Source organism: Lagenorhynchus albirostris, chromosome 7 (genome assembly GCF_949774975.1).
Source record: "Lagenorhynchus albirostris chromosome 7, mLagAlb1.1, whole genome shotgun sequence".
In the NCBI taxonomy this organism is placed as follows: Eukaryota; Metazoa; Chordata; class Mammalia; order Artiodactyla; family Delphinidae; genus Lagenorhynchus; species Lagenorhynchus albirostris.
In genome coordinates, this window is record NC_083101.1 from 112,706,653 (window position 1) to 112,731,614 (window position 24,962).

The 24,962-nt window shown below is 47.7% G+C and overlaps 1 protein-coding gene and 1 non-coding gene across 10 annotated transcripts in view; one reads left to right on the forward strand and one right to left on the reverse strand.

Annotated features, from left to right (window-relative positions):
* Positions 1 to 2,860: 2,860 nt before the first annotated feature.
* Positions 2,861 to 2,967, reverse strand: LOC132523978 (U6 spliceosomal RNA). Its single transcript, XR_009541742.1, has one exon. It is a non-coding gene; the product is annotated as a U6 spliceosomal RNA (small nuclear RNA).
* Positions 2,968 to 13,135: 10,168 nt separating this feature from the next.
* The window catches only part of SH3RF1 (SH3 domain containing ring finger 1), a 161,615-nt gene continuing 149,788 nt past the window's right edge, over positions 13,136 to 24,962 (forward strand). For 6 of the 9 annotated variants that reach the window (XM_060155844.1, XM_060155848.1, XM_060155850.1 and 3 more), the window contains exons 1-2: positions 13,148 to 13,267; positions 14,618 to 15,087. In XM_060155844.1, coding sequence (XP_060011827.1) covers positions 14,695 to 15,087 — 393 coding nt within the window. In that variant the 5' untranslated portion in view covers positions 13,148 to 13,267; positions 14,618 to 14,694. Of the gene's footprint in view, positions 13,268 to 14,617; positions 15,088 to 24,962 lie in introns of all 9 variants that reach the window. The other 3 variants (XM_060155845.1, XM_060155847.1, XM_060155846.1) reach the window with 3 other exon arrangements.

Genomic DNA, 24,962 nt, shown 5'->3' on the forward strand with positions numbered 1-24,962 from the left:
TGGCAAGGGGACAACAAACAAACAAGAAGAGGTTACCTCATCGTTGTCAGGGACAAGCAATTAAAATATTGGCCACCTGTCATAAGGCGCCTATCATAATGACACAAATTTGAAAAAGTGGCAGCCAGAAAGTGACTTGGAGATGTGGAGTATTTTCATCCTTTGATGGTAGAAATCTAGATTGTTTAGTTTTTGTGGAGTGAAATCTGGCAATATCTGTTAAAAATGGGTATTCCATCACAGCTAATAGAGAAATAAGTTCTGCAGATTTAATACACAGTGATCCTAGTCAATAACACTGTATTATAAACTTCACAGTTACTGAGACTAGGTCTTAATTGTTCTCCACACAAAGCAGAAATGATGATTACGTGACATGACAGAGGTGTTAGCTAACGCCACTGTGAGAGTCATATCGCGATATACACGTGTATCAAACCAACACGTTGTACACCTCACACTTACACAATATTATATGTCAATTATATCTCAATTAAAAAAATTATTTAATGCATTTCCCTTGACCCAGAAATTCCATCCTGGAGAATCTATTCTGTAAATCAGGATATAGAGACAAGAATCTTCATCGCGGCTTTGTTTTTAGTAGCAAAAACAGAACAGTAAATGATTATTAACAGGAAGATGATTGGGATACAAGCATCCTGTGGAAAGCTATATAACCATGATAAAGAATGTAAGCTCTTTGCCAGCTGACTAAAAGGGATTCCTACAATATACTTATAGCGGGGAAAAAAGGCAAGATGCAGAGAAATATGTAAGATACAATCCTATTTTTTCAACAAAGCTAACCTCCCAACACATAGAGCCATTTTATGTACGGTTACATGAGCAGGTAGAAAGATAGGGATGCTCACGCACGTGGTTACAACACCATACGCTGGTTTGGGGGACGGGTGGATACAGATAAGAAGGAGAAGATGAGTTTTGGTGGTACTGCCCCACTCTGACTCATTTCTATTGCTCTGCACACAGTCCTTACAATCTGGGTTAATTGACTGCGGAGGCGCCAGCTGTTTAGATACATTAATCGAGAAAGATGGCTACTGGGAGACAGTGAGAGGTAAGAGTCCGTAGATCCACTGCCCCAGCTGAGGAGGCCGGGCCGGAACCAGCAGCAGCAGGCAGGACGGGTGACAAGCACGTTCAGGAAAGTATCTGTGCAGACAGAGGTCCAAGGGAAGTGTAAGACGACATCCACAGGTGACGCTTATTTACCAAAGGCGGGTGAGGGGCTGGGGAGCAGGCGGGGAAGAGTCGGGTGTGAGAGGCCAGCGTCGGAGGTCAAGGACGCTCAGACTCAGGGGCGGCTCTCAGCAAAGAATCAGGTCCTGGGAGACGGGTCTGGAGCTCAGAGCAGGAAGGGCGCCGACAGAGCAGGGCTGTGGATCGTCCCCCTCTCCCCGTCCCCTAACCCCTCCGACTTCCAACCCTCACCATGAGAGATTTGGGCAGCTTCTGGTGCCAAGAGAAAGAGAAGAAAGACAAAAACAAAAAAGCTAAACGCAAGACTTAAAACATAGAATTCTGATGTTATTAAGAAAAAGTGCTCCTAAATACCTCAGTGTAAAACAATCATGTCAAAACCAAAAACGGAGCTACCCTCTGACCCAGCCATCCCACTCCTGGACATCTACCCAGAGAAAACCAAAACCTGAAAAGGCACATGCTCGCCAATGTTCACTGCAGCAGTATTCACAACAGCCAAGACATGGAAACAACCTAAATGTGCACTGACAGAGGAATGGATAAAGAAGATGTGGCACATATATACAGTGGAATACTACTCAGCCATTAAAAAGAATGAAATAATGCCATTTGCAGCTACATGGATGGACCTAGAGATGATCACACTAAGTGAAGTAAGTCAGACAGAGAAAGACAAATACCATATGGTATCACTCATATGTGGAATCTAAAAAAATGATACAAAGGAACTTAATTACAGAACAGAAATAGACTAGAAAACAAAGCTGTGCTTACCAAAGGGGAAGGGTGGGGAGGGATAAATCAGGAGTTTGGGATTAACAGATACACGCTACTGTATATAAAATAGATAAACAATAAGTCCTACCATACAGCACACGGAAATATATTCAATACCCTGTTTTACAATGGGAAAAAATATGAAGAAGTATATATAAATATGTATATATACACACATACACATATAGTATATATTTATGTAACTGAACCACTTCCCTGCACACCAGAAACCGACACAACACTGTAAATCAACTATACTTCTATAATAAAAAAATAAATAAAAAAAATAGAATAATCACGTCAACAGTATTACGACTGATAAGACTGCTGAAGCTTTACTGAGCTCTTACTAAGTGCCACGTAAGTACACCAGGTGCTTCAAATGTCTTCTGTCTTTTAAGCTTCACAGCAACCTGCGAGGTCGGTACCGTTATCTCCATTTTCCAGATGATGAAACTAACTCTGACAGAGGCTAAAGAACTTCCTTGAAGTCACATAAGTAAACATTTCCAAAGCCCTCGAATCCAAGTCTGTCTGAGGCCACGGTCCTAACTATTCTGTGTGTACAATTACTGATATTTGTAGTGACGGCCTGGAGTCATCTGTAAATGTTAATCTCTGATTTTTTTTAACGTTTTTATTGGAGTATAATTACTTTACAGTGGTGTGTTAGTTGCTGCTTTATAACGAAGTGAATCAGCTATACGTATACATATGTCCCCATATCTCTTCCCTCTTGTGGCTCCCTCCCTCCCACCCTCCCTATCCCACCCCTCTAGCTGGTCACACAGCACCGAGCTGATCTCCCTGTGCTATGCGGCTGCTTCCCACTAGCTATCTATTTTACATTTGGTAGAAAAATATGGAACGCTTCACGAATTTGCGTGTCATCCTTGCACAGGGGCCATGCTAATCTTCTCCGTATCGTTCCAATTTTAGTATATGCGCTGACGAAGCAAGCACTCTCTGATGTGTTTTATTTCAAAAATCAGGGAAAGGTATAGTATCTCTCAAATATTTTCTTCCAGATAAAAGTTGGTTTTCCAGAGTGACCCAGTTTTCCAGAATTCTGGATAGCTGAAGCTTTAACTGTACTTTGCAGCTTCTTACAAAATTTCAGTAATTACATCTGTACAAATTGGTTGCAATCAAGTTGGAAGTAACATTTTCATGAAATGCTATAAGATATATTGGTTGTAAATTCTGAGTCCTATGTAAGTTCTAGCTATTGCATTTCCTCACACGCATCAATTTTAAAAAGGCTTTTAAATGTTTTTGGCAGAATCTTTTTTCAAAATCATACTTCAATATGGACTTTTTCTTGGCAATCCATGAGATTTCCTGGAAGTTCCTACTGAGTACACTTACTGTATAAACATAGAACTTGATTTCCCAGTAAAAGCATCAACCACCTGCAAATGCCAATAGGTTTTATAAGCAATTTGCAGCCTCTGAGTAAGGCCATCCTCCTTTTTCCATATTTTTTCTAATGCTTGGAGTATGGGCCACAGAACTCTTGGAAAGACTATGTTCAAATTCTTTCTTGCTTTAAGACCTCCCCACCTTTTGACTAAACATTGCTTCATTTTCCTGGAGTAAAGAATCTGACTGAAAATCTCTAGTCAGCTTACCTGATCACATTTCCCCCAATATGTCAGTGTAGCAGTAACTGCTGTGAACATCTAACCTTTCCTGAACCCGTGGCACATTCGTACAACCACACCTAACAGTGTATACAGTTCCTTTTCATTTATCAAAAGAAAGAATCCTTGGGGAATAAAGATTTGACAGCTACTGTTACAAGATAATTGTAATACTTAAAAAAAAGAGAGAAAGAGAGATGAGACAGATGGTGTACGCTGGAGACATGTGGAAGTTTGCTTGAAAAAGAGCTTCAGAAATTCAATTGACACTGAAAAGAAATTATGCAAATCGTCATTTTTGCATAAAAGCATCATGGAAAACAGGGAAATTATGTTAATCTTTAGTCTTCCACAATCTTGTCAAAGAGAGAGAATGTCAAGTGGACTGACACCCTCTTGCTGTCCTATTTTTTAAAAAGCTCTGTACCCACTCATTTTTTCTTATTTATTTATTTATTTATTGGAGCCACTCGTTTTGAATCACAAGGAAAAGAGATTAAATTGAGTGAGATGATTAAGAACATCTTCTGTTTTGCCATGCTGAGGTCTAATTCATTAATATCAACCCTTAATACATTTCAGAAGCGTTATTCAGTACTTTTATTATACATTACATAATAATTTACATGGGCAGTGTTTGTAATAAATTTATTAGGTATTTCATCAGATTAACCTATGTGGCATTAAAGGATGATGGAAAGTTAATTTTTAAAATTATGTTTATTACTTAAAAAAAAGATTTTCCCATTGCCCTTTTAAACTTTATATGCTTGCCTGATTCACACATTACCCAGAATTTTAAAAAAAGGAAGAACGTGTACAAGACGCTATGAGGACAGAAGTTCTAAGGAGCAACGTGAAATGTTGGGGTGAAAATTCTGGCACTGTAGGTCGAGGGGACTGAGGCACAGAAAATTAGCGAGGAATCTGATTTCAGCGAAAGGAGGAAAATCACTTACTGAATTCAGGCAAGTTTTCAGAAGAACAGGTTTGATGCGTAGCACCATTAGTATCTGGTGTCATGATAGTTATGCTTTCAAGAACACGAATAGGGCTTCCCTGGTGGCGCAGTGGTTAAGAATCCGCCTGCCAATGCGGGGGACACAGGTTTGAGCCCTGGTGTGGGAAGATCCCACATGCCTCAGAACAACTAAGCCTGTGCGCCACAACTACTGAAGCCTGCGCGCCTAGAGCCCGTGCTCCGTAACGAGAGAAGCCACCGCAATGAGAAGCCCACGCACCCCAACAAAGAGTAGCCCCCGCTCACCACACCTAGAGTAAGCCTGCGCACAGCAATGAAGACTCAACACAGCCAAAAATAAATAAATTAATAAATAAATTAAAAAGAACATGAATAAACACGTTTATTTAGCGGCAAGAAAGAGGGAAGGTGACGTGTTAGCTGTAGACAAAAGAAAATGTTATGATGGGATCATTTCTGCTTATTTCGAGATCACAGAATATAGGCTGTGTTTGAGTGTGCATGTGAATTAGGGAGAGTAAATGGAGAAAGGCCCATCTTTCACCCAATATTATAATGAAAACAGAAACATGGGTCATACATTATGAATCTCCCGTGAATTCATGCTTGTGTGTGTGTGTGTGTGTGTGTGTGTGTTTAAGCTGGCCTATTTAAATGCCATTAGAAAAGTCAACATTTATATTTACTTTGAACAGAGAAAAAGAAGTCTGAAAATTGATAAACAACCTTTAATATATAAAGATGGGTTGCCAAGAAAGATGACAGGATTTCATTTCCTGGAGATGGTGAGATAAAGTGATGCATATTCTCTACTGGTTTGGGCTGGGCAAAGACTGCTTAGAAGCAAAAAGACCACTTCAAGGTTTAAACTTTTAAATTGAGAATGGAGCTTGACAAGAGAAAGTATTTTTCATAGAGAGGAAGACATCCTATTACATTTTCTTCCCAGAGGTTACGTTTATCTTTGAACTTGGGTCAGCAGTATATTAGAGCACCCAGTGCTCCTATGTGCTTTCATACAAGTTTCCTAGTATAGGCAGCGGGACCTCCTGAGGCTTGATATGGGTGACCCTGGTCCACATTTGGGTCCTGGGGTAACTCGGGGCCAGCCATGTGTATTTCTCTGGGAAAGCTAATCCTCTGGCTCCCTTTTAAACTGATATTCTTTTTTTTTTTTTTAATTTTTATTTATTTATTTTTGGCCGTGTTGGGTCTTCGTTGCTGCGCATGGGCTTTCTCTAGTTGCGGCGAGCAGGGGCTGCTCTTCGTTGTGGTGCACAGGCTTCTCATTGCGGTGGCTTCTCTTGTTGCAGAGCACGGGCTCTAGGCGCGCGGGCTTCATTAGTTGTGGCATGCAGGCTCAGTAGTTGTGGATCGTGGGCTCTAGAGCACAGGCTCAGTAGTTGTGGTGCACAGGCTTCGTTGCTCCGCGGCATGTGGGATCTTCCCGGACCAGGGCTGGAACCCGTGTCCCCTGCATTGGCAGGCGGATTCGTAACCACTGCGCCACCAGGGAAGTCCCTAAACTGGTATTCTTTATAAATCTGTGCAGTGTTTATTAAGAGGAGAGGCTGAGCCCCGGGTGGTGGGGTGGGCAGGAAGGGGGGGCCAACCAGAATGAAGGAAGGTTGCAACACGCAGGGTCTCTCCTGTTGCCCCAGCAAACCAGCAATGGCTGGAGCTCCCATATCCTTCCTTGGTTTTTTTAACGAAAGCCCAGACGGCCCTCGATGGACTAGCTTCTCTAGTCAGCTCTGGGCGACTAGGTTAGCCTTTCCTAAATTGTGGTCCCAGCATCACTATGTGAGAATCACCTGATTCCTCAACCCATGCTGGACCTACCGAGGGAGTGTCTCTAGGTACGAGGCTGGGACATCTGCATTTTTAATGAGCTCTGCAGGTGATTCTGGCCGCACTACACCTCAGGACCCACTCCCTGAAGGCTGGGTTAGAATCAGAGGCACTTAGAGAGCCCCAGCTCCCCCAGGTATTTGGCTGTCAAGCGCCTCCTCAGACGTGCAACCCTGTTTCAGGGATGATGGAGGAAGATGCGGTTCTACACCCACGCCTCGGTCTTGCTCCCCAGCACCCACTCTGATTGAGCTGAAGTCCCCAGGGAGGGCCTATAAATATTCCATCTGCTCAGACTTTTTGCCAGACAGTGGAGTTTGCACCACCTTCCCACTACTGAGACCAAAATACCTCCTCTGGGCTTGCCTTCCTTGAGCTGCTAAGAGCCCTGTTTCTGACAACTCCAGTGCCCCAGGACCACTTGCCTTTTTCCATGGGGATTCCACTGCCCTTAGATGTCCTTTATGCAATTAGGATGGAGATAAATGTTTAATGCTGGAAAGAACCTTAGAGATAATCTAATCTACTCCATGGTTCTGTGGAACAGATGCAAACAGATACACAGAAAAAGAAGCAGGGAACAAAATTCTGAGTCCTCACAACGTGCTAGAAATGTGCTGTGCTAGATTTTCAACCAGTTTTGTCATCAATATTTTTTTTGCAACAAACTTTCGAAGGATGGCATCATATCCATTTGTTACAGATACAGAAGTCGAAACTCAGAAAAGTAAAGAACTTTGCAAAGTTGTTCAGTTAACAGGTAGTAGATCCAGGGTTGAATCCAGGTTCTAAAGAAAAGAACAATATTAGCTATCATTTATGAAGCACTTACCATGTGTTGGGCATAGTTCCAAGCACTGTATTTTTACTAACTTATGTAATACTGCCACAAAAACCTTGAGGTAGGGAGGAGTATTATGCCCCCTTTCCCGGGGGACGCAGGCCCAGAAACTTGCCTGGGGACACCCTGTTAGTAGATGGGGGAGCCCTGACTCTAGTGGTCTATCCAGAATCAAGTAATCAGGGAAGGTAGTTATTGCCCGGATAGGAGATCAACAGACCTGAAGTAATGATTGGGAGGAAGGGACAGATCTGGGAACCCCTTCTGACGATCTCTGGATCACCTGTCTGGATGGGAGGTGTGGGGAGGAGTGAAGACAGCGCTCCCTTTTCTTGCCTCCTCGGGGAACTAAGTCAATGGTGACACCATTAGCTGAGACCCAGAACAAAGATAAACCAGCATCACATTTATGTTCTGGGTTACATAGCTGGCATCTGGCTACTTCTACAGCTTCCCTGTGAAACATAAGAAGAAGAATCACCTGTCCTCATTTTCTACCTAAAAATGTATTGACTGATCGATGATAAGAACCACTCAGTGGAATTTGGAGCACTGTCTGCCTGATTTCCTATCCATAGGGCCGTGAAGTAGTAAGCGAATTTGTAGCTTTGGGATGGCAGTACGTACAATCCCTTACTCGATTCACTCGTAGTTGAGAATTATCCTCTGGCCGCCACTGTGAGTTGCTGTCAAGGATCCCATGGTGACGAAGACAGCCCCGGTCCTCTTCAGGGAGCTTGTGTTCAGGTGAGGGAGATAGGCAATAAGAAAGGAATGAAAGCTTAGCCTGTGAAAAGTACTATACAGATAACGGGGGTGACGTGGTACAGAACTTGCTAGCCCAGGGACCGGGTGACGTGGGGACTTGTCAGACGTGAAAGGCGTCTGAGGTTTACTCCACGTGTGATGGGAAGCAATTGAGGAGTTTTCAGCGAGGCGCTGACGGGATGTTGTGCACGTTTTGCGCTTCCTCTGAATGTCACTATATCCAGGGCAGGCTGTGAAGGCGGGATTGGAGGCAGAGAGGCTGGTGAGGAGGGGCAGAGGCCAAGGTCGGTGACAGCTGAAAGAAACGTGCAGAGATGACAAAGTAAGTGGGTAGAAACTGAAATATATCTGGGGGTGTAGCAGGCAGACCTGTTGATGGAGAGCGGTGGAGAGGAAAAGGGAGAAATCACGATGACCCCTGGGTTCCTGGTTTAAACGCTGGATAAGTAAATCGTGCTGCTATTTACCAATATTGTGGCAACTGGACGAGGAATTAGTTGTTCTTTCTTTTTTTTGCGGTACGCGGGCCTGTCACTGTTGTGGCCTCTCCCGTTGTGGAGCACAGGCTCCGGACGCGCAGGCTCAGCGGCCGTGACTCACGGGCCCAGCCGCTCCGCGGCACGTGGGATCTTCCCGGACCGGGGCACGAACCCGTGTCCCCTGCATCGGCAGGCGGACTCTCAACTACTGCGCCACCAGGGAGGCCCTTTTTTTTTTTTTTTGAATTAGTTTTTTTTTTCAGTAATAAATATTTATTATGAATCAAATCAAGTTACTTTTAACAAATACGTCTTACAAGCTTTTCTTTTTTAAAATATTTGTTTATTTTTGGCTGCATCGGATCTTAGTTGTGGCACACGGGATCTTTCATTGTGGCATGCGGGCTTCTCTCTAGTTGTGGCTCACGTGCTCAGTATTTGTGGCACAGGAGCTTAGTTGCCCCACGGCATGTGGGATCTTAATTCCCGGACCAGTGATCGAACCCGTGTCCCCTGCATTGGAAAGAGGATTCTTAACCACTGGACCACCAGGGAAGTCCCTACGAGCTTTTTGTTTAACCACAAAACTTAAAATCAAGTGTGCAATTGCTGGGAAATCGAACAAATATTTGTTGTTGAAAAAGTTATGTAGTTTTTTCAATTTGTCATTAAATATCAATAAACATAGATAAGAATTGTTAACACAGTAATAATAAACAGGTCAAGTACAGCTTTGCCTCACCTGGATGCTTTCCAAAGTGTCTCTTTGGTTATTAGGTTCTTGTGGAATTACTGAAACAAAAATGTTTTATAACTTTCTTTTGTTTAACTTTCTGAGGTGGTAACTAATGGTACACAATTCTTGATTTCTTAATGTATTTATGTTGGAAGAATTAGTTTATGCCTTTTTAATGTTTCTCATCACACATCATTGCATTTTCATTCATTTTAATTTTAAAGAAGGCTGGTTATAAGTTGAGGCTTCTAATATTTTTATTGAAGTATAGTTGATGTGCAACATATAAGTTACAGGTGTACAATATAGTGATTCACAGTTTTTAAAGGTTATACTCCATTTATAGTTATTATAAAATACTGGGTATATTCCCTGTGTTGTACAAGGTATCCTTGCAGCTTATTTTATACCTAATAGTTTGTACCTCTTAATCCCCTACCCCTGTCTTGCCTCTCTCTGCTTCACTCTCCCCACGGGTAACCACTAGTTTGTTCTCTGTGTCAGCGAGTCTGTTTCTTTTTCATTATATCCACTAGTTTGCTGTATTTTTTAGATTCCACATATAAGTGATATCATGCAGTATTTGTCTTTCTGCATTATTTCATTCTTTTTATGGCTGAGTAATATTCCATTATATATATTCCTATATATATTGTAATATATAATATTAGATTAATATTCCATTATATACAATGTATAATATATGTTATAATATATTATATTAGTATTCCATTATATATATATATATACATATATATATCACATCCTCTTTATCCATTCATCTGTCAGTGGACACTTAGGTTGCCTCCATGTCTTGGCTATTGTAAATAGTGCTGCTATGAACATTGGGGTGCATGAACCTTTTCTAATTAGGGTTTTCATTTTTACCATTTTTTTTGGATAAATACCCAGGCATGGAATTGCTGGGTCATATGGTAGTTCTATTTTTAGTGTTTTGAGAAACCTCCATACTGTTTGCCACAGCGGCTACACCATTATACATTCCCACCAACAGTGTAGGAGGGTTGGAGGAGGAATTAGTTTTGAAGGTAGCTGATCATCAGACACACGTATGTATACGTATGTGCAAGCACGGTACCAGAGCTTACCAAAAAGCACTCTGGACTGGGAACTGAAAAGTCTGATTTGTGTCAGAACGTCATCACTACGAGCAATAACTTCTCGACACCTCATTATTTCCCGTCTGCAACATGGGGATGATTATATCTGTCTTCACCGCTTCAGAGGGTTGCTGAGAAGATAAATGAGATAGCGTTTAGGGAAGCACTTTGAAGTCTTGGTTGGACAAGAGCTGTATAAATCCAAGCTACCATTATCATGTCAGGGTGTGTTTATTTTTCATGTATCTGCTCAAAGTCACAGGGGCCATGAATATATCATGTGTACATTCTTTCCTTCAGGTTCAGTTCCCAGAAATGGTCAGGTGAACATGTTTTTCTTTCCCCAACTCTCCCTTCGGCTGTAGTATTCTCTCGACAGTATTCTGCAGTTATTAGTGTTGTTGAAAACTTTTTAAAGACCCTGGGAAGAAAGGATTTGGCCCAGTATAACTTTTCCCAGGTAATTCTTGGCTGATAAAGATAATGATGATACCTTCCTTTAAGAGAGATGTACAGGTTACAAAGAACAAGTGCACTGTCTCATAGAATCCTCAACAACAGTCTAAGAAAGGTATGATTTTTTTTCACCATTTGACAGAGGAAAGATGACTCAAGAAGTTCAAGTAATTTGCCTAAAACTTCACTGGACAGTTGGAGTAATTAAAGCTAATCAAAGCGTTGCATTCTAAAAAATAGAGTGAATGAGCAGCGGGGATGTTGAAAGAACTGAGCCACGTCCCAGGTGACATTCGTCAGAGCTTCTTCCATCCCGGAACCCTGGACGCAGTCTCCAGGTCTTTGATAATGGGTGCGCGACTAGGCTTTTTCTGGTCCGGAGTTTCAAAAGCTGGACCATTCCACCCAGGACCTTGTGTACTCTTCTCTACATACAAACAAGCAACCAAAATAAGACCAAAATAAAGTAAAATTGTCCCTTGGTCTCCAGAGTCATTACCTGGTTAACTGTCAGCTTTCCCTTGGAGGACACAAAGAGCATTCAGGTTTGCTTGAGGTGACCTGTGAAAGAGGTCCTTGGGATGGTGGGGAGAAAACTGGACTTGGAATCCAGACATGAGGCTGAGTCTTGGTCCAACGTGGCTTACTGTGATGAGTGAACCTATTTGAGTTTGGGTTTTAATAAGTGTAAATGGCATAGAATAATGTTTATCTGTTTAATGTTTATCTGTTTACTGACCTTCCAATCTGTTTACTGACCTTCCAATCTGTTTACTGACCTTCCAATCTGTTTACTGACCTTCCAATCAGCCTCCCCTTCAGGCGCGCAGTTGCAGGTGCAGAAGTTTATGGGCTAAGCAGTCACTTTCAGAGTGACTTGTTGGTGGATTACTGGATTAAAAATGCTCTATTCTGATCATTTCTTCCTTTGTCTTTCTCAACTCAAATGCATGTGTATTTGCTCACTTCTTTTTTTAATCAATGTTTTTAAATTGGAGTATAGTTGATTTACAACGTGGTGTTAATTCTCCTGTACAGCAAAGTGATTCAGTTATACATATATATTTTTTTCATATTCCTTTCCATTCTGGTTTATCACAGGATATTGAATATAGTTCTCTGTGCTATACAGTAGGACCTTGTTGTTTATCCATTCTCTCTATATGTATTTGCTCACTTCTAATGGAGGGGAAGTGGGCTATCCTTTCTGGTACTCATACAGTAGGGCTGTGCACATAGTCATCCATTAGCACAAAGCTAAAGAGGGAAGATGGACAGAGTTGCAGTGGGGACTAGATGACCGCATCTCCAGCGTTGAGCAGGTGACTGCACACAGTGAGGGAGAGATAGCTGTGGTGTCACAGCGGGTCCTTACTCAGGTGATTCTCCTTTGTCTGCACTGGTTTCGCTGTGGCCCTGGCTGGAGACTAGACGCTCATCAACTCCCTTCAAATGGTCAGGCTGGTTAGAGGTCGGCCATTGGTTTCTCGAAAAGGCGTATCTGTCACCCTTTCTCCTTATTTTCTGCACACCTTTGAGGAGGGTATTTGGGAAAACTTTTTGTTATGTGGATTGCAAATGCAAATAAAATGACAATTTTGAGATCAATGACAAATTTTTAACTTGTTTTACCTCTAAACTGAGGCTGAGAAACAAACCCCCAAACCTGTGGACAACGTGTTTTTCCAAAGGACCTTTAGGTTTACAGGTGTGTGCCTGGCTTTACAGGTGTGTGCGGGGGGCCCCCCAGAGGCCGCGGGGCTGGTTCGGGCCACACGGGCCCCGGGCCAGGCTGACCCCCGGGTCCCGGGCGGGTAGGACGGGCCTCCGGGCCGGGCGTCCCGTCGACCCCGCCTTCCGGGTCCTGGGCCGGGTCCCGAGGCTCGCGCCCGGGTCTGTGTCCGGGGTACCTGGTGGCACCCGCTCCTATGCGGGCAGCGCGTCCCCACTCGGCCGCGCTCCCAGCCTCGGCGGCGGCCTCTCAGGTCCCCTCCCCCGTGCCCCCGGGACCTACCCTGGACCCCGGCAGCGCCCGGGCGCGGGAGGCGGGCGGCCGGCCGGCCTGCCTCCCCAGCCCGCCCTCCTCCTGCTCAGTCTCTGCTCTCCGCCCTCCTCCTCCTCCCCTGCTCCTCCCCCTCCTTTCCCCTCCCCTCCCCTCCTTTCCCCTCCCCTCCCCTCCTTTCCCCGCCCCTCCCCTCCCTCCTCGCCCCTCCCATCCCTTCCCTCCTTGCCCCTCCCTCCTCGCCCCTCCCCTCCTCCTCCCTCGGGCCCGGCAGGCGGCGGCGGGAGCGCGCAGGCAGCGAGCGGAGCTCGGTGCGGCCGCGGCGTCTGAGGCCGGTGAGCGGGAGAGCGCGGGGCGTGCGGACAAAGAGGGCGCCGCGCGGAGGTAGGACCTGCCCCCGGCCCCGAGTCCCCGGGCCCCCGCCCCCCCGGGGCCGGGTTAGAGCGGAGCTGGGCGGCCCGGCCCGGCCCGGGTCACTGCGGCGGCGGCGCGCGCCCGGTCGCGCGGCGGGAGGACCTGGCGACGCTGGCTGCGGGCGGTCCTGAGCTCCCGAAACTTCCCATGGGCGCGGGCGGCGGCCAGGCGGCGGGGGGACCCACCCGGCCCTGCCGGCCCTGGCCCGGGGTTTAGGCGGACGGCCCCCTGCACCAGCCCCGGCGAGCGTCTACGCGGGCGGCTCCCGGCACCAGCCCCGGGGTGTCTGCGCGGGCGGCTCCCGGCACCAGCCCCGGCGTGTCTGCGCGGGCGGCCCCCGCCCCTGGCTGCGGGCGCGTCTACACCGACGGCCAGGCACCTGGACCGGCGTCCACGCGGGCCCGCAGTACCTGCGGCGAGCAGAGGGGCGGTCTGACCCCGCCCCGCCGTCAGGGGCAGCAGTTCCTGCCGACCTCCACAACGCCACCCGGTTCCCCTGGACACGTCCGCACTGAACTGGGGGTAGGGGAGAGCGGTGCAGGCTCTGGTTTGAACGCTCTTTTCCTGAATGGCCCCATTTTCGTATTAAGCCCTCGGTTCTCAGTCCAGCATTCCATTCTCAAATTCTTTGGGTGATAATTTTGCCAGATTTTCTGAATGGGATTAACACAGGCCGTTCAGAAATCGTTTCTGAGTTTGGCAACCGCTGCCCTGATGGGTGCTGTTATATTTGAGCTGCTTTCAGGACCGTCTTTAGCGTGTTGTTTAGAATTGTGAACCTTCGTCTCGTTTTGGTTGGGCAGGATTAAACAGTTCTATTTTTAAGAGCAGCGAAGAAACATATGTATTTAATATTGGGACCATGTGCCACAGAAATCACATGAGGTGCGGTTTCTTAACCACCAGAGTGGCTTAAATACTGAGAACTTGGGATTGAAAAGGAATTTCAGGTGGAGGAAACGTTCATTTGCCACTTTCACCTTCTCAGGTGAGTTGAGTTTACTAAGGCAGCAGATTTCACTTTGAGAGCCGAAGAAATTATGTTCTTATTACGTTTCATAAATCCTATTTATGGGAAGAGTCCTGAATAGTACTTGGTAGCTCTTTCTGCACGCTGAACTAGATACCTTTACGGACTCATTTTGAATTGCTTAGAAAGCCTATTTCGACGCTGGAGTTCAGGCCCCATGTTCCAGAGCAAGGCTACGCTCTTCAGAGGCAGTACTTTTGTGTGCTTTTTGGTTCCTGGCTCTCCTCTGCACCTTTCCCCCAGACGATCACACTTTTCTGTCTTTTCTTCCTCTGCCCCGGTGCCCCCAGAGCAGCGTCTGACATGGATGTTACATGAGCCACTCTCAGGGTCGCGTGGAGCGTCTCCCTCGGTGAACTAGAGGAAGATGGATGAGTCGGCCCTTCTGGACCTTCTGGAGTGTCCCGTGTGTCTGGAGCGGCTCGACGTCTCTGCCAGGGTCCTGCCTTGTCAGCACACGTTCTGCAAACGGTGTCTGCTGGGCATCGTCGGTTCCCGCAACGAACTCAGATGCCCCGAGTGCCGGACTCTGGTTGGCGCGGGCGTGGAGCAGCTTCCAAGCAACATCCTGCTGGTCAGACTGCTGGATGGCATCAAGCAGAGGCCCTGGAAACCCGGCCCTGCGGGGGGCAGTGGCACCAACTGCACCAACGCCTCGAGGGCTCAGAGCAGCGCTGTGGCCAATTGTAGCTCGAAAGATCCACCTTGCCCCCAGGGTGGACAGCAGCCTCGGGCGCAAGCCTGGAGCCCCCCGGTGAGGGTGAGTAGCCTGAAGAGGCGGTGCGGTGGGTGACGGTACTGATGGCCGGTGTGTGTTCTTTAGTCTTTGGATATTTTCTAAATCAGCTCATGGCTAAAGGAGTCACGTTACTGGAACAGATAGGAGGAATGAGATTGGATATAAATAATTTTTCTTGTTTTTAAAATTCTCTCCCAGATGGTGGGCCTCTATTACGTTTTAAGATAAATCTTGGGAAACAGTAGCAATTATTCAATGAAATCTAAAATACAGAAGTTTTTTATGCCGAGTTTAAAATGGAAATTTGGTGCGGTTTTACCTTTTTGATGGCGTTGGGAGAGCCATGAGTATGTATGTATGTGCGCGTGTATGTAGACATGTTATAAATATGTGTGTGGGTAGATCACAAGTAGGACATCGAGCTTTAATTTTTAAGTGGCTTGGAGCCATTCTGTTGGTTTTATGAATGCACAGCACAGAATTTTCTGGTTGGAGGAGTTCTTAACAAATCATGGCCACAGGTAGCAGAGTTTTGTTGCTGTAGCAACAAAACGTCATTGAGAGCCATGCTAAGACAGCAGAGGATGTAGCTTTATGTTGGGTTTTATAGGGAGTGAAACGAAATGTTTCCATCAGAAAGATTTTTCTTGGGTTTTGGGTTTGGGCTGAAATAATTTGAAGTGAGGCTAAATATCTGGGCAGTTACCACGACTGAAATTTCTAGAAGGTAAGGTATTTTGAAGAAATGTAAATTATGTTGCCGGTGACGGCACCCCGTGAAGGCATGCTTTTCTCATTTTTGTAAACCTGAAAAGTAGTTGTGGACATTCGATAATTAAAGCAGTTTCAATTTTGTCGGAAGAAACAATCTTGATAATTGGCCAAACTGAGAGAATCCATTTTTAAAGAACAGTTAATCTGGATGAGAATTCTTTTTTCAAATATTCGTTGTAAACACTCAAAACTGACTTTTTTCATGTGAGGTAGGAATAACCCTTTGGGATGGCATTAACCAGTGTAAATTCACAGATGTGGCCCTCTGGGGGCTGTAGGGAATGACTACCTTCTAACCATTCCTTTCCTTTCTTCTCAAGTTTATCTTTTACAAATGATGTATTTACATCACTAGATGCAGAGTACGCAAAGTGTTTTAATTGCTGGAAAACAGTTTTATCCCCAGGCTCTCAGGTTTCTTTTGGGTCATATTTAATTTTTTTTTTTTAAAGTTAGTGAGAACTTTGGGTTCTGGAGGTTTTCTTTGCTTATTTGAAGCCCCCTAGTTTTGAAATTGGTCTGCTTACAGCGTTTTCTTAGATTGCCTTCTTTTAATGGAGTTTACACGATTAGTATCTGTGGCCTCATGAATATTTCAACCTCAGAACCATCGTTTCTGAGACACCCGACCTAGGTCTGCTTCGCTTAATTAGGGGGTAGATTTGCTTCCTTGGAGGGATTTTGTTTCCTTGTTAATTAGACTGGAGAGGCCCAGCTTCTGGCTGTGAATAGAAGTGTCTCAGTTGTTGACACGTTGCCTTACCTGTTGTGAGGAATGTGGTGAATGTTTGATTACTGATAAAAAGGAATTTAAGAAGAGGGCTCAAGCATTCAGCTCAGTGTCCTTTGGATTTTAAGTTTTCTTTCTGATGTGGAAACTGACAGTGTGATGTTGGAATGTTCATTTATTTGAACTGCTAATCTCCCAAGGTTGAGCTTCACATTTCTTAGGTACATTATTCTATGATTTTGATGATGTCAGTATTATTTTTCTGGCTGATATGATTTTCCTGATTTACTTTATGTTTCTTCTTTGGCATGAGAAAAATTACTTGCCAAGAAGCTCAGTTGAGCTTGAGCCTTATAATTTGGATAAAGTAGTTGAGGCCAGTAAAAGCAGGAGATGATCATGTCTGTTACTGTGGGAGGGCGGGGGGCACAGAGAGTGGAGGACAAGACAATGAACAGACAAAATTATTTAGTAATGTGGGTTGATGCAGATGCTGTAATTCTTGTCAAAAGCACTTCTTTTCCCCCCAAGTCTAAAATAATTTCTCATTAGCAATTACTGGTACCTTCTACTTTGAAATATTCAAAACAACCAGGGCTACACAAACAGCCCAAGGACCTGAAAGATATATACATTTCAGAAAACGCTCCTCTTAGTTTTTACTTTATTTTATTTTAAAAATTTATTTTATCGAAGTATGGTTGATTTACAATGTTGTGTTAGTTTCAGGTGTACAGCAAAGTGATTCAGTTATACATACATATATATATATACACATGCTTTTTCAGATTCTTTTCCATTATGGTTTATCCCAGGATACTGAATTAGTTCCCTGTGCTCTATAGTAGGACCTTGTTGTTTATCCATTCTATATGTAATAGTTTGCATCTGCGAATCCCAAACTAGAAAATGCTTCTTTTAAAAGTGAGACCCATGGAGTTGTCAGCCAGCCCCTGAAGTGTCCCCTGGGTGAATGACATCATAAATCCTAGATCCTCAGCTCTTCTGACTCGACCCGGGGGTGTGAGAGCCTGTTCCCACGTGTGGTGGAAGCCAGTGCTGATACCACGTGGGATGTGCTGTTTGGTTATTGGTTATGTTCCGCGTTCCGTTAGATCGTGGCCATGTGGCTTCCTCATGCGTGTACCTCAGGGAGACTGGGTGTTATCAGCAGATACGAACATTTCCAACGTGTGACACACATCTTGTTCCCAGAATTTTAGTGTTTCCTGCCTCATAGGAAGGAAGAAATGGAAGAGTGTTGGGTCGGCGTCACCACTGGAAACCACCAGCTCTTTACGCCAAGTAAAGAATCCCTGCTGGTTTGGCGCCAAAGTGGACCAGTGGGACGAGGTGCAGGGAGCGGGTGGCTGCAGATACTTGCTTCCATGGGCTGAAAAATACCTGCAGAAGGTGGATTTTATATATATAAGTATGTGCAGAGTTCGATGTGGACATGTTTGATTAATCCCTATAGAATTGTGACCTAATGGAATAAATTTCTGCTTTCTAGCTGTGGCTCCACTGGTTCCAGGTCTGATACCTGTGCGTGTATCTGTCTGTCTAGGTGCTGATACTTAATGATTTCACACTGCTGCTCCCTCAGAGCGAGCATTTTCAGCAAACACTGATCATATGACCCCTGATTTACACTGACTTGCACTTGTATTCTTTCCTTTATCTAGCAAATATTTATCAAGCACTTACTAGGTACCAGGCACTGCCCTAGCTGCTGGATAGATAGTGCTGGGCAAACCAGACGCAGATTCTGCTTATGAACCTGTGTGTCTGGTGGGAGAGACACACCTGTAATAGCATGATAACAGTACAGGTAGGTCATTACAGGTGCTAAGTGTTAGGCTGGGAGCTGGGGAGATGATAGGCGAGGGCCTGGTTTAGTGCGTGTGTGTGTGTCTGTCTGTCTTCAAAAGCTGCTTCAGGCCGAGGCATTTGAACTGAGGTCTTAAGGGTGAAATGGTATTAATTAGTTGAGAGGGGTTGGCGGGGAAAGGGGCAGAGTATTCCAGAGGTCCTGACCTACGGCCGGATGAGGCAGAGCTCCCAGGAAGAAACAAGGACAGTGAGAGAACAAAGCGAGGGAGGGGCTAGTGACCTAAGAGGAGGCCTCTGGTGCAGCGCTGGGCCGGGAGCCACCCAGGACCGCGTGGCCATACTGGTCAGTGCCCTGCCCTTGGGGCCGGAAGGAAGGGTCCTTGGGACCGAGATGGCCATCGGGCTCAGGACATGCCTGGAGCGTGCCTCAGAGGCCTGGGGGACGGGGAAAGAAGAGGGGCACAGGGGAGCTTTCCTCCCTGCTGCTTTCATTTCTCCATAGTGCCAGCGCCCTCTCTCCCCGCAGCTGACTGTTAGGGGCTGAAATGTGTCCCCCCAGGCTCATAGGTTGAAGTCCTGGCCCCCAGGTCTTCAGTGTGAGGCTGCGCTCAGGAGTGGCACCTTCGAAGAGGTGCTTAAGGTGAAGGCAGCTTACGCGGGTGCGTCCTAATCCACAGTCTGGCGTCCTCCTAAGAGGAGGTCAGGACGCAGAGCCGGGTAGAGGGGACACGGCCAGCCCTCTGCACGCCGAGGAGAGAGGCCTCGGGGGTAGCCAGACCCGTCGACACCTCGGTCTCAGGCGCGCAGCCTCCAGAATGATGAGATAAACGCCTGTTGTTCAGTTGGCCGGCCTGTGCAGCCCCAGTGCCGCCCGTGGATGGGCTCCTGCGGGTCAGCCCCGCGTGGCCTCGGTCCCCTTGGTCCCCTGCGCGCTGGCAGGGCTGGGCCTACAGGCCTGTGGGAGGGCGGGGTCAGGCCTCTGCGCCCTTGGGTGCTGAGTCACCTCGAGTGGACCTTCAGCCCCTGCCAGCCCCACTGGTGGAGCCTGGCCGGCTGGACTGGCGGGGTCCAGGAGCCGGAGGAGGGCGGGGAATGGGGGGAGGGGGAGGGGCTAACGCCGTGGGGCGGGGCCGCGGTCGAGCGTGCGCGTCGGGGAGAGTGGGCGAGCATGCAAGAAACAGCACGCAAGAAACAGCAAGCAAGGCAGCAGGTGGTGAGGCCCCGAACTGTGCGGTGAGATACAGGATCGGGCCTGTGATGAGGGTCGTGGAGGAGGTGGGCGAGAGTGGGCAGGACCCGCTTCCCCTGGCCAGGGGTGGCTGTCAGGGCACAGCGGGGACCATCCCTCCTGGACCCAGGAAGCAAGACTTCCAGGTAGTGGTTTGGACCGAGGGAGAGGTTTTGATGTTTCCCGGTGGCCGAGTCTAAATAGAAAAAGGTGTTTGTTTTTGCCAAACACTGTGTTGCAGACATTCTTGACCTCTTCTTATTTATTCATCGTGTCATCCTTGACCCCTGCTCAGTCCTCCTGTCCACCTCAACCCTGACCGCTCCCTTGTTCCTGAGTCAGGCCTGCATGGAGGCTCAGGGCTGGGATGGGCAGGGAGCCTGTGTACAACAGGAAAATGCTGAATGAGTTTTCTTTGTATCACATTTGTATCTTGTGACTGTTACCGTGTAAATCTCAGACAACCCTCCGCAGCTAAGGAGTATTGTTATTTAAAAAATGTTCAAAATGTAAATTGCAAAATGAGTTCCTAAAAACATTCTGGCTGTAAAAACGTTCGCCACTTTGGAAGTATAATGTGTGTCCTTCTGTGTCTCTTCTTATGTGTTTATATGTGTATGCATCTGGTTGTTTTGATTCCTGACATAAGTGGGATTCCGTACTCTGCATATCTGATGACTAGAATATATCTGGGGAATCTTGTCATGGCTCAGCACATCCACCTACCTCGTTAAAAAGAAAACACCTGTTTATTGAGTTATACTATACCTACGGAAGAGTGCACGAATTGTGAGTGTACAACTCACTGAATTATCATGCTCCATGCTTTTTAAATGAGTGTATACTGTTTTTCTCTCCATTAAAAAAATTAAAGGTAATATGTGCTCATAGTAAGAAATTTGTGGTAGAGAAGGATGTAAAGGGGAAAATCAAGGCTTCTAATCTGTCTGTCCCTAATCTCCAGAGGTGAGCACTGTGCAGAGGTTTTTTTGTGTGTTCCCCCCCCCCCCCAGGAAAAAACTGAATAGAAATAGGATCGTGTTATACGTGCTATTCTGCAATTTGAGGTTTTCTCTGAAATGGCGTCTCTCTCAGAGCTTCCCGTCTGCTCTCGTTGCTGGTCAGGAAGGTATCCTCGTTTTATGGATGAGGGAGGGGTAGCTGGAAAGGCCTAGAAACTCGTGCAAGGCCCCCCGCTGTCAGGATGGAGCCGGCCACCACCCCAGGCCTGTCTGCTCCCTGCTTCGCCCCCTTAACCGTGTCCCCCTCGTCCTCGCGCTGCTGCGGCCCTGGAAGCTTTCCTCAGTGTAACTAGCGGGGCTAGTTACAGCCACCGTCCCTGGTGCCTGTTTTGTTCTGATAAAAAGGGGCAGGCGGCCCCCGTGCCATGGAGGTCGGTGGGCCCAGCCCTTCCCCGGTGTGGCTGGCACGCTGGGAGGTGTGGAGGTCCGGGTTGTGTTGGCCGCTGCTCGGCTGCTCTGGGCTCCGTTTCCCACCCCCTCCCCCACGCCACGCGGGCTTCTCACTGTTGTGGCCCCTCCCGTTGCGGAGCACAGGCTCCGGACGCGCAGGCTCAGCGGCCATGGCTCACGGGCCCAGCTGCTCCGCGGCACGCGGGATCCTCCCGGACCGGGGCACGAGCCCGTGTCCCCTGCGTCGGCAGGCGGACTCTCAACCACTGCGCCACCAGGGAAGCCTTGGGCTCCGTTTCTTCACAGGAACGCAGAACTGGAGGGCCCGAGGCTCCACGCGGGGCCCGGGGCCAGGATTGCTGAGTTTGGTTCACCCGTGACTCTTAAGAACTTTGTGGTGCCTGGCCCATAGGACACACTCAGGAGAGGTTTGTTGAACGTGTATTAGTTTCCTGTGGTCGCTGTAACGAAGCGCCCCCGGCCGGTGGTTGAGAACAACAGAAGTTCTGGGGCCAGAGTCTGAAATCCAGGTGTCGGCAGAGCTGTGGCCTCCGCTGGCTTCTGGGGGCTCCCGGCACACCCCGCTGTCCTCGGCTTGTGGACGCACCCCTCCCGTCCCTGTCTCCTCTTCACAGGGCCTTCTGCCCGTGTGTCTGCGTCCCCATCTCCCCCCCACAGCCGGGCGGGCGCGGGGTGCACGGTATTGGGGGTCCCGTGCGCCCCTGGTGGAGCCACTGCACGCCGCGCCCAGGATGGCGAGGACTCGGGTGCCACTCGGGCGTGGGTCAGGCGGGCTCTGCGCAGCAGCACAGCGTCCTGGGCAGCACACCTTACCCTCGAAGCAGCCTTGCTGCTGAGGCACCCTCACTGTGGAACTCAGGCTTCATCCTCCCGAGCTTTTGTCATAAAGACTGCGTATATCTCCTCATTTTTTTCTAACCTTCGAGACTTCTGAGAGCCGTGATGCTAAAGAGAGAACCTGTGAGCTCCAAGCACCCTGTGCGCGGCCCCGCCATGCTTGCCCTTGGCCGAGCCTGTGCCCTGTCCGGAGGATGGAGTGCTGGCCTCTTGAAGACTGGCAGACATGCAGCTGCAGACACAGCTGCATCAAGGACGGCCCGTGAGTGGGCTCCTCCTGGTAGTGGGGAAGGGGACGGAGGTGCCGGTCCATGTGGTTGGCGGTAGCAGTTAAGGAGTAGATGATTTGTCTTGTGGAACGTGGAAGAGGGTAGCAGTAAGCAGGCTGTGCAAGTGAATTACGTTGCAGTAAACATAGCGCAGAAAGGCAAGGCCTGCCAAGTTTGAACTTTCTTCTCTTAGCCTAAGGAAGTAAAAATTCCTCCAAGTATTTTTTGCAAGGACAGAAATCCTTTCGAAACACTCTGTGTTCACTGTTTATAATTCAGCAATGAATGAACAGGGGTGAATTTTCATTATTTTAAAATGTAGTGAGAACTGCCCAGGATGAAATGCGGGTTTGCTGTAGGGACTCCATCCCTGGGTGTAATTCATGTGAAGGACCCCCCTCCTTCCCCACAAATAATCCAGCAGCGACGGAGCAGAGCCTCAGTGTGGGTACCAGCAGCCCTGGCATCGGTGTAAGTTTCCTGGAAGGGTGTTTGGACACCAAGGATGAACATTAGATTTCTTACGAGGGGATTAAATTCCTGTAGAGCTAAGAAATCTTCTAACACTCTTCATTATATAACTGCTTGGTTTTTAAACATATATCTTTAAAGAACTTTTAAAAAGTTCTTTAACACGTTAAACACATGGATTAAACAATGTATGTAATAAATGAAACCTCAGAGCTTACATTTTTATTTGTCAGCTCATTTGAAGGGACATTTAGTTAGCGGACGTCTCAGTTTTTTTCTCCCATGGTTGAGTTTGTCTTTTAAACAAACACACTCTTTGATATATTATTTCCGGCATTTCATATGTTTTTAACCTTTTCTCCCCCGCAGCTGAGCACAATTGAAGTGCTTAAGTCTTTCAGGCTAAATACGTTACCACTTTTGGTCAGTCTAATTACCTTCATTCCGTATTACGTATTTCATAGTATGTAATACCATTAGCATTTTCATTTTTCTGTTTTCTACTTATTTTTATGCCAAGTCCATAATATCAGAAGACACGGAAACCCCAAACTCTTGTCATACAAAGGTAGTGATTTTGTTGAAACCGAAGTGTTGGTTGAAGGTCGTCATCAGGTGACGGTGTGAAATATTTGCCCAAGAAAGCCCAGCTGTGGCACGAAAAGCTCTGGTCTCGCTGACCGAGGTGCGAGAATGTAGGAAGTGTGACTTGAGGACCACTTGCGTGGTGGTGAAGTGATGGAGCCTTGGTGTTAGTCCTGGCCTGGTGACTTGCAGCCAATGGTTTCTGTTCCATAGGCAGGCGTTTCCCCTTCTCTAAAACGAGGGATTTCTGTATCTGAGTTCCTGTGCGGCCCTGGAAATTCGGGCACGATCGCCCAAGCCAGGGCCAGCTCTGGCCGTGAGCTTTTAGGACAGACTGAGGCTGGTGTCTGGGTATCGTCTGGGTGCGGTGACCTGCAGTGTGCCTCTGAGTCACCCCGGGACACCGGCATCTCCTCGGTGTCCCCTGGAGGCCCTGCCTGCCACAGGGACCTTCAGACGGACGGTAGGGTCGGCCAGGCTTTCAGCAGGAAGGTGGGGGCAGCTAAGAGCCCGACTTGGGGCTGGTTTGCTCGCTGGGCCTCCTGGGCGGAACGACCTCCCCCTGTTCCGCCCGCAGCGTCATCCCGCTGCCTGAGGCCCCCTACAGCTGGGGACAGGGTGTCCCCATGTCCAGGGATGCTGCCCTTTCGAGGGGCCTGAGCCCATCTCACCGCCGTGCCGTCCCACTCTGACCGGGAGCTGGCGGGCGGCGTATTTTTGCCTAATGCGGGTGGGAAGCAGCTGAGCTTCTCTGGGGTCGCACAAGCCTGGGCAGAGGAGGGCAGTGACTGTGGACTGGATCCTGCACACAGGGACACGTGGGGTGGGAGTGGGGAGGGATGCTGTTGATAGTTTGCAGAGTCCACGGGAGGCATCGGGGACCGTCTGGGGCAGCGGGGGCTTCATCCGGGGTGGGGAGATGTCCCAGAAAACGGAGCCTCCTTCAGATGGGTCAGGGGGGACTCAGGAGCTGAGCCTTCCTCTGAACGATCGCTCCTTTCTGAGCGCTGGAGAGCAGGCCATGGGGCAGAACAGGCAGGGGGTTTGGCACCAGGCAGACTCCCCTCTGCTCCTTGCTACCTGCGAGGCTCTGCACCTTCCTTAGCCCAGCGTCATTCGTGGAGCCGTGAGGGTCCGCCCTCCAGTGCCTGGGACCTGGGACGCTCAGATGCCGGTCCTCTTTCCAGAAGTGAGAGCTTGGAGTGCCCTCTGTCAGTTACGTGGTGCCGTCAACCTTGTGTGCGCGTGTGCGTGTGCACGCGCGCGTGCATGCTGGTGGAGTCTGGTGATTCAATCAACTGACATTTGTAATGTGCACGTCATCAGGCATTTTGTTCTGTTTTAAACAGGCAGCTTAAACTTTAGGTGCACAAGCTGTTCATGAGTTAGTGACTGCGAGTGATGCCAAGTATGGTTTCGTCCAGGTTCTGCCACTGGCTGGGTGTGACCCTGGGCCTGGGCTGTGAAAGGAGCTGGGGCCCTCACGTCTCTCCTCCTGCTTCTGTGGCCCCAGTGGCCGTGGGACTCCTTGTGTGCTGGCCAGCCGTGGCCGTGGCTGTTTCCTCTCCCTCCCTCCCTATCTCTCTTTTTGATGATGTGGGGGAAATAATAGCTGAAATAATTTAAAATACTTATCTTTTGACTTTGTTCTTTGGCATTGTTTTGAAAAGCCTTAGATTCCTAAGACTTCTGTAAGAAAGACTAGGTGTGCTTTGTAGTTTGGTTCTAATTTTTAA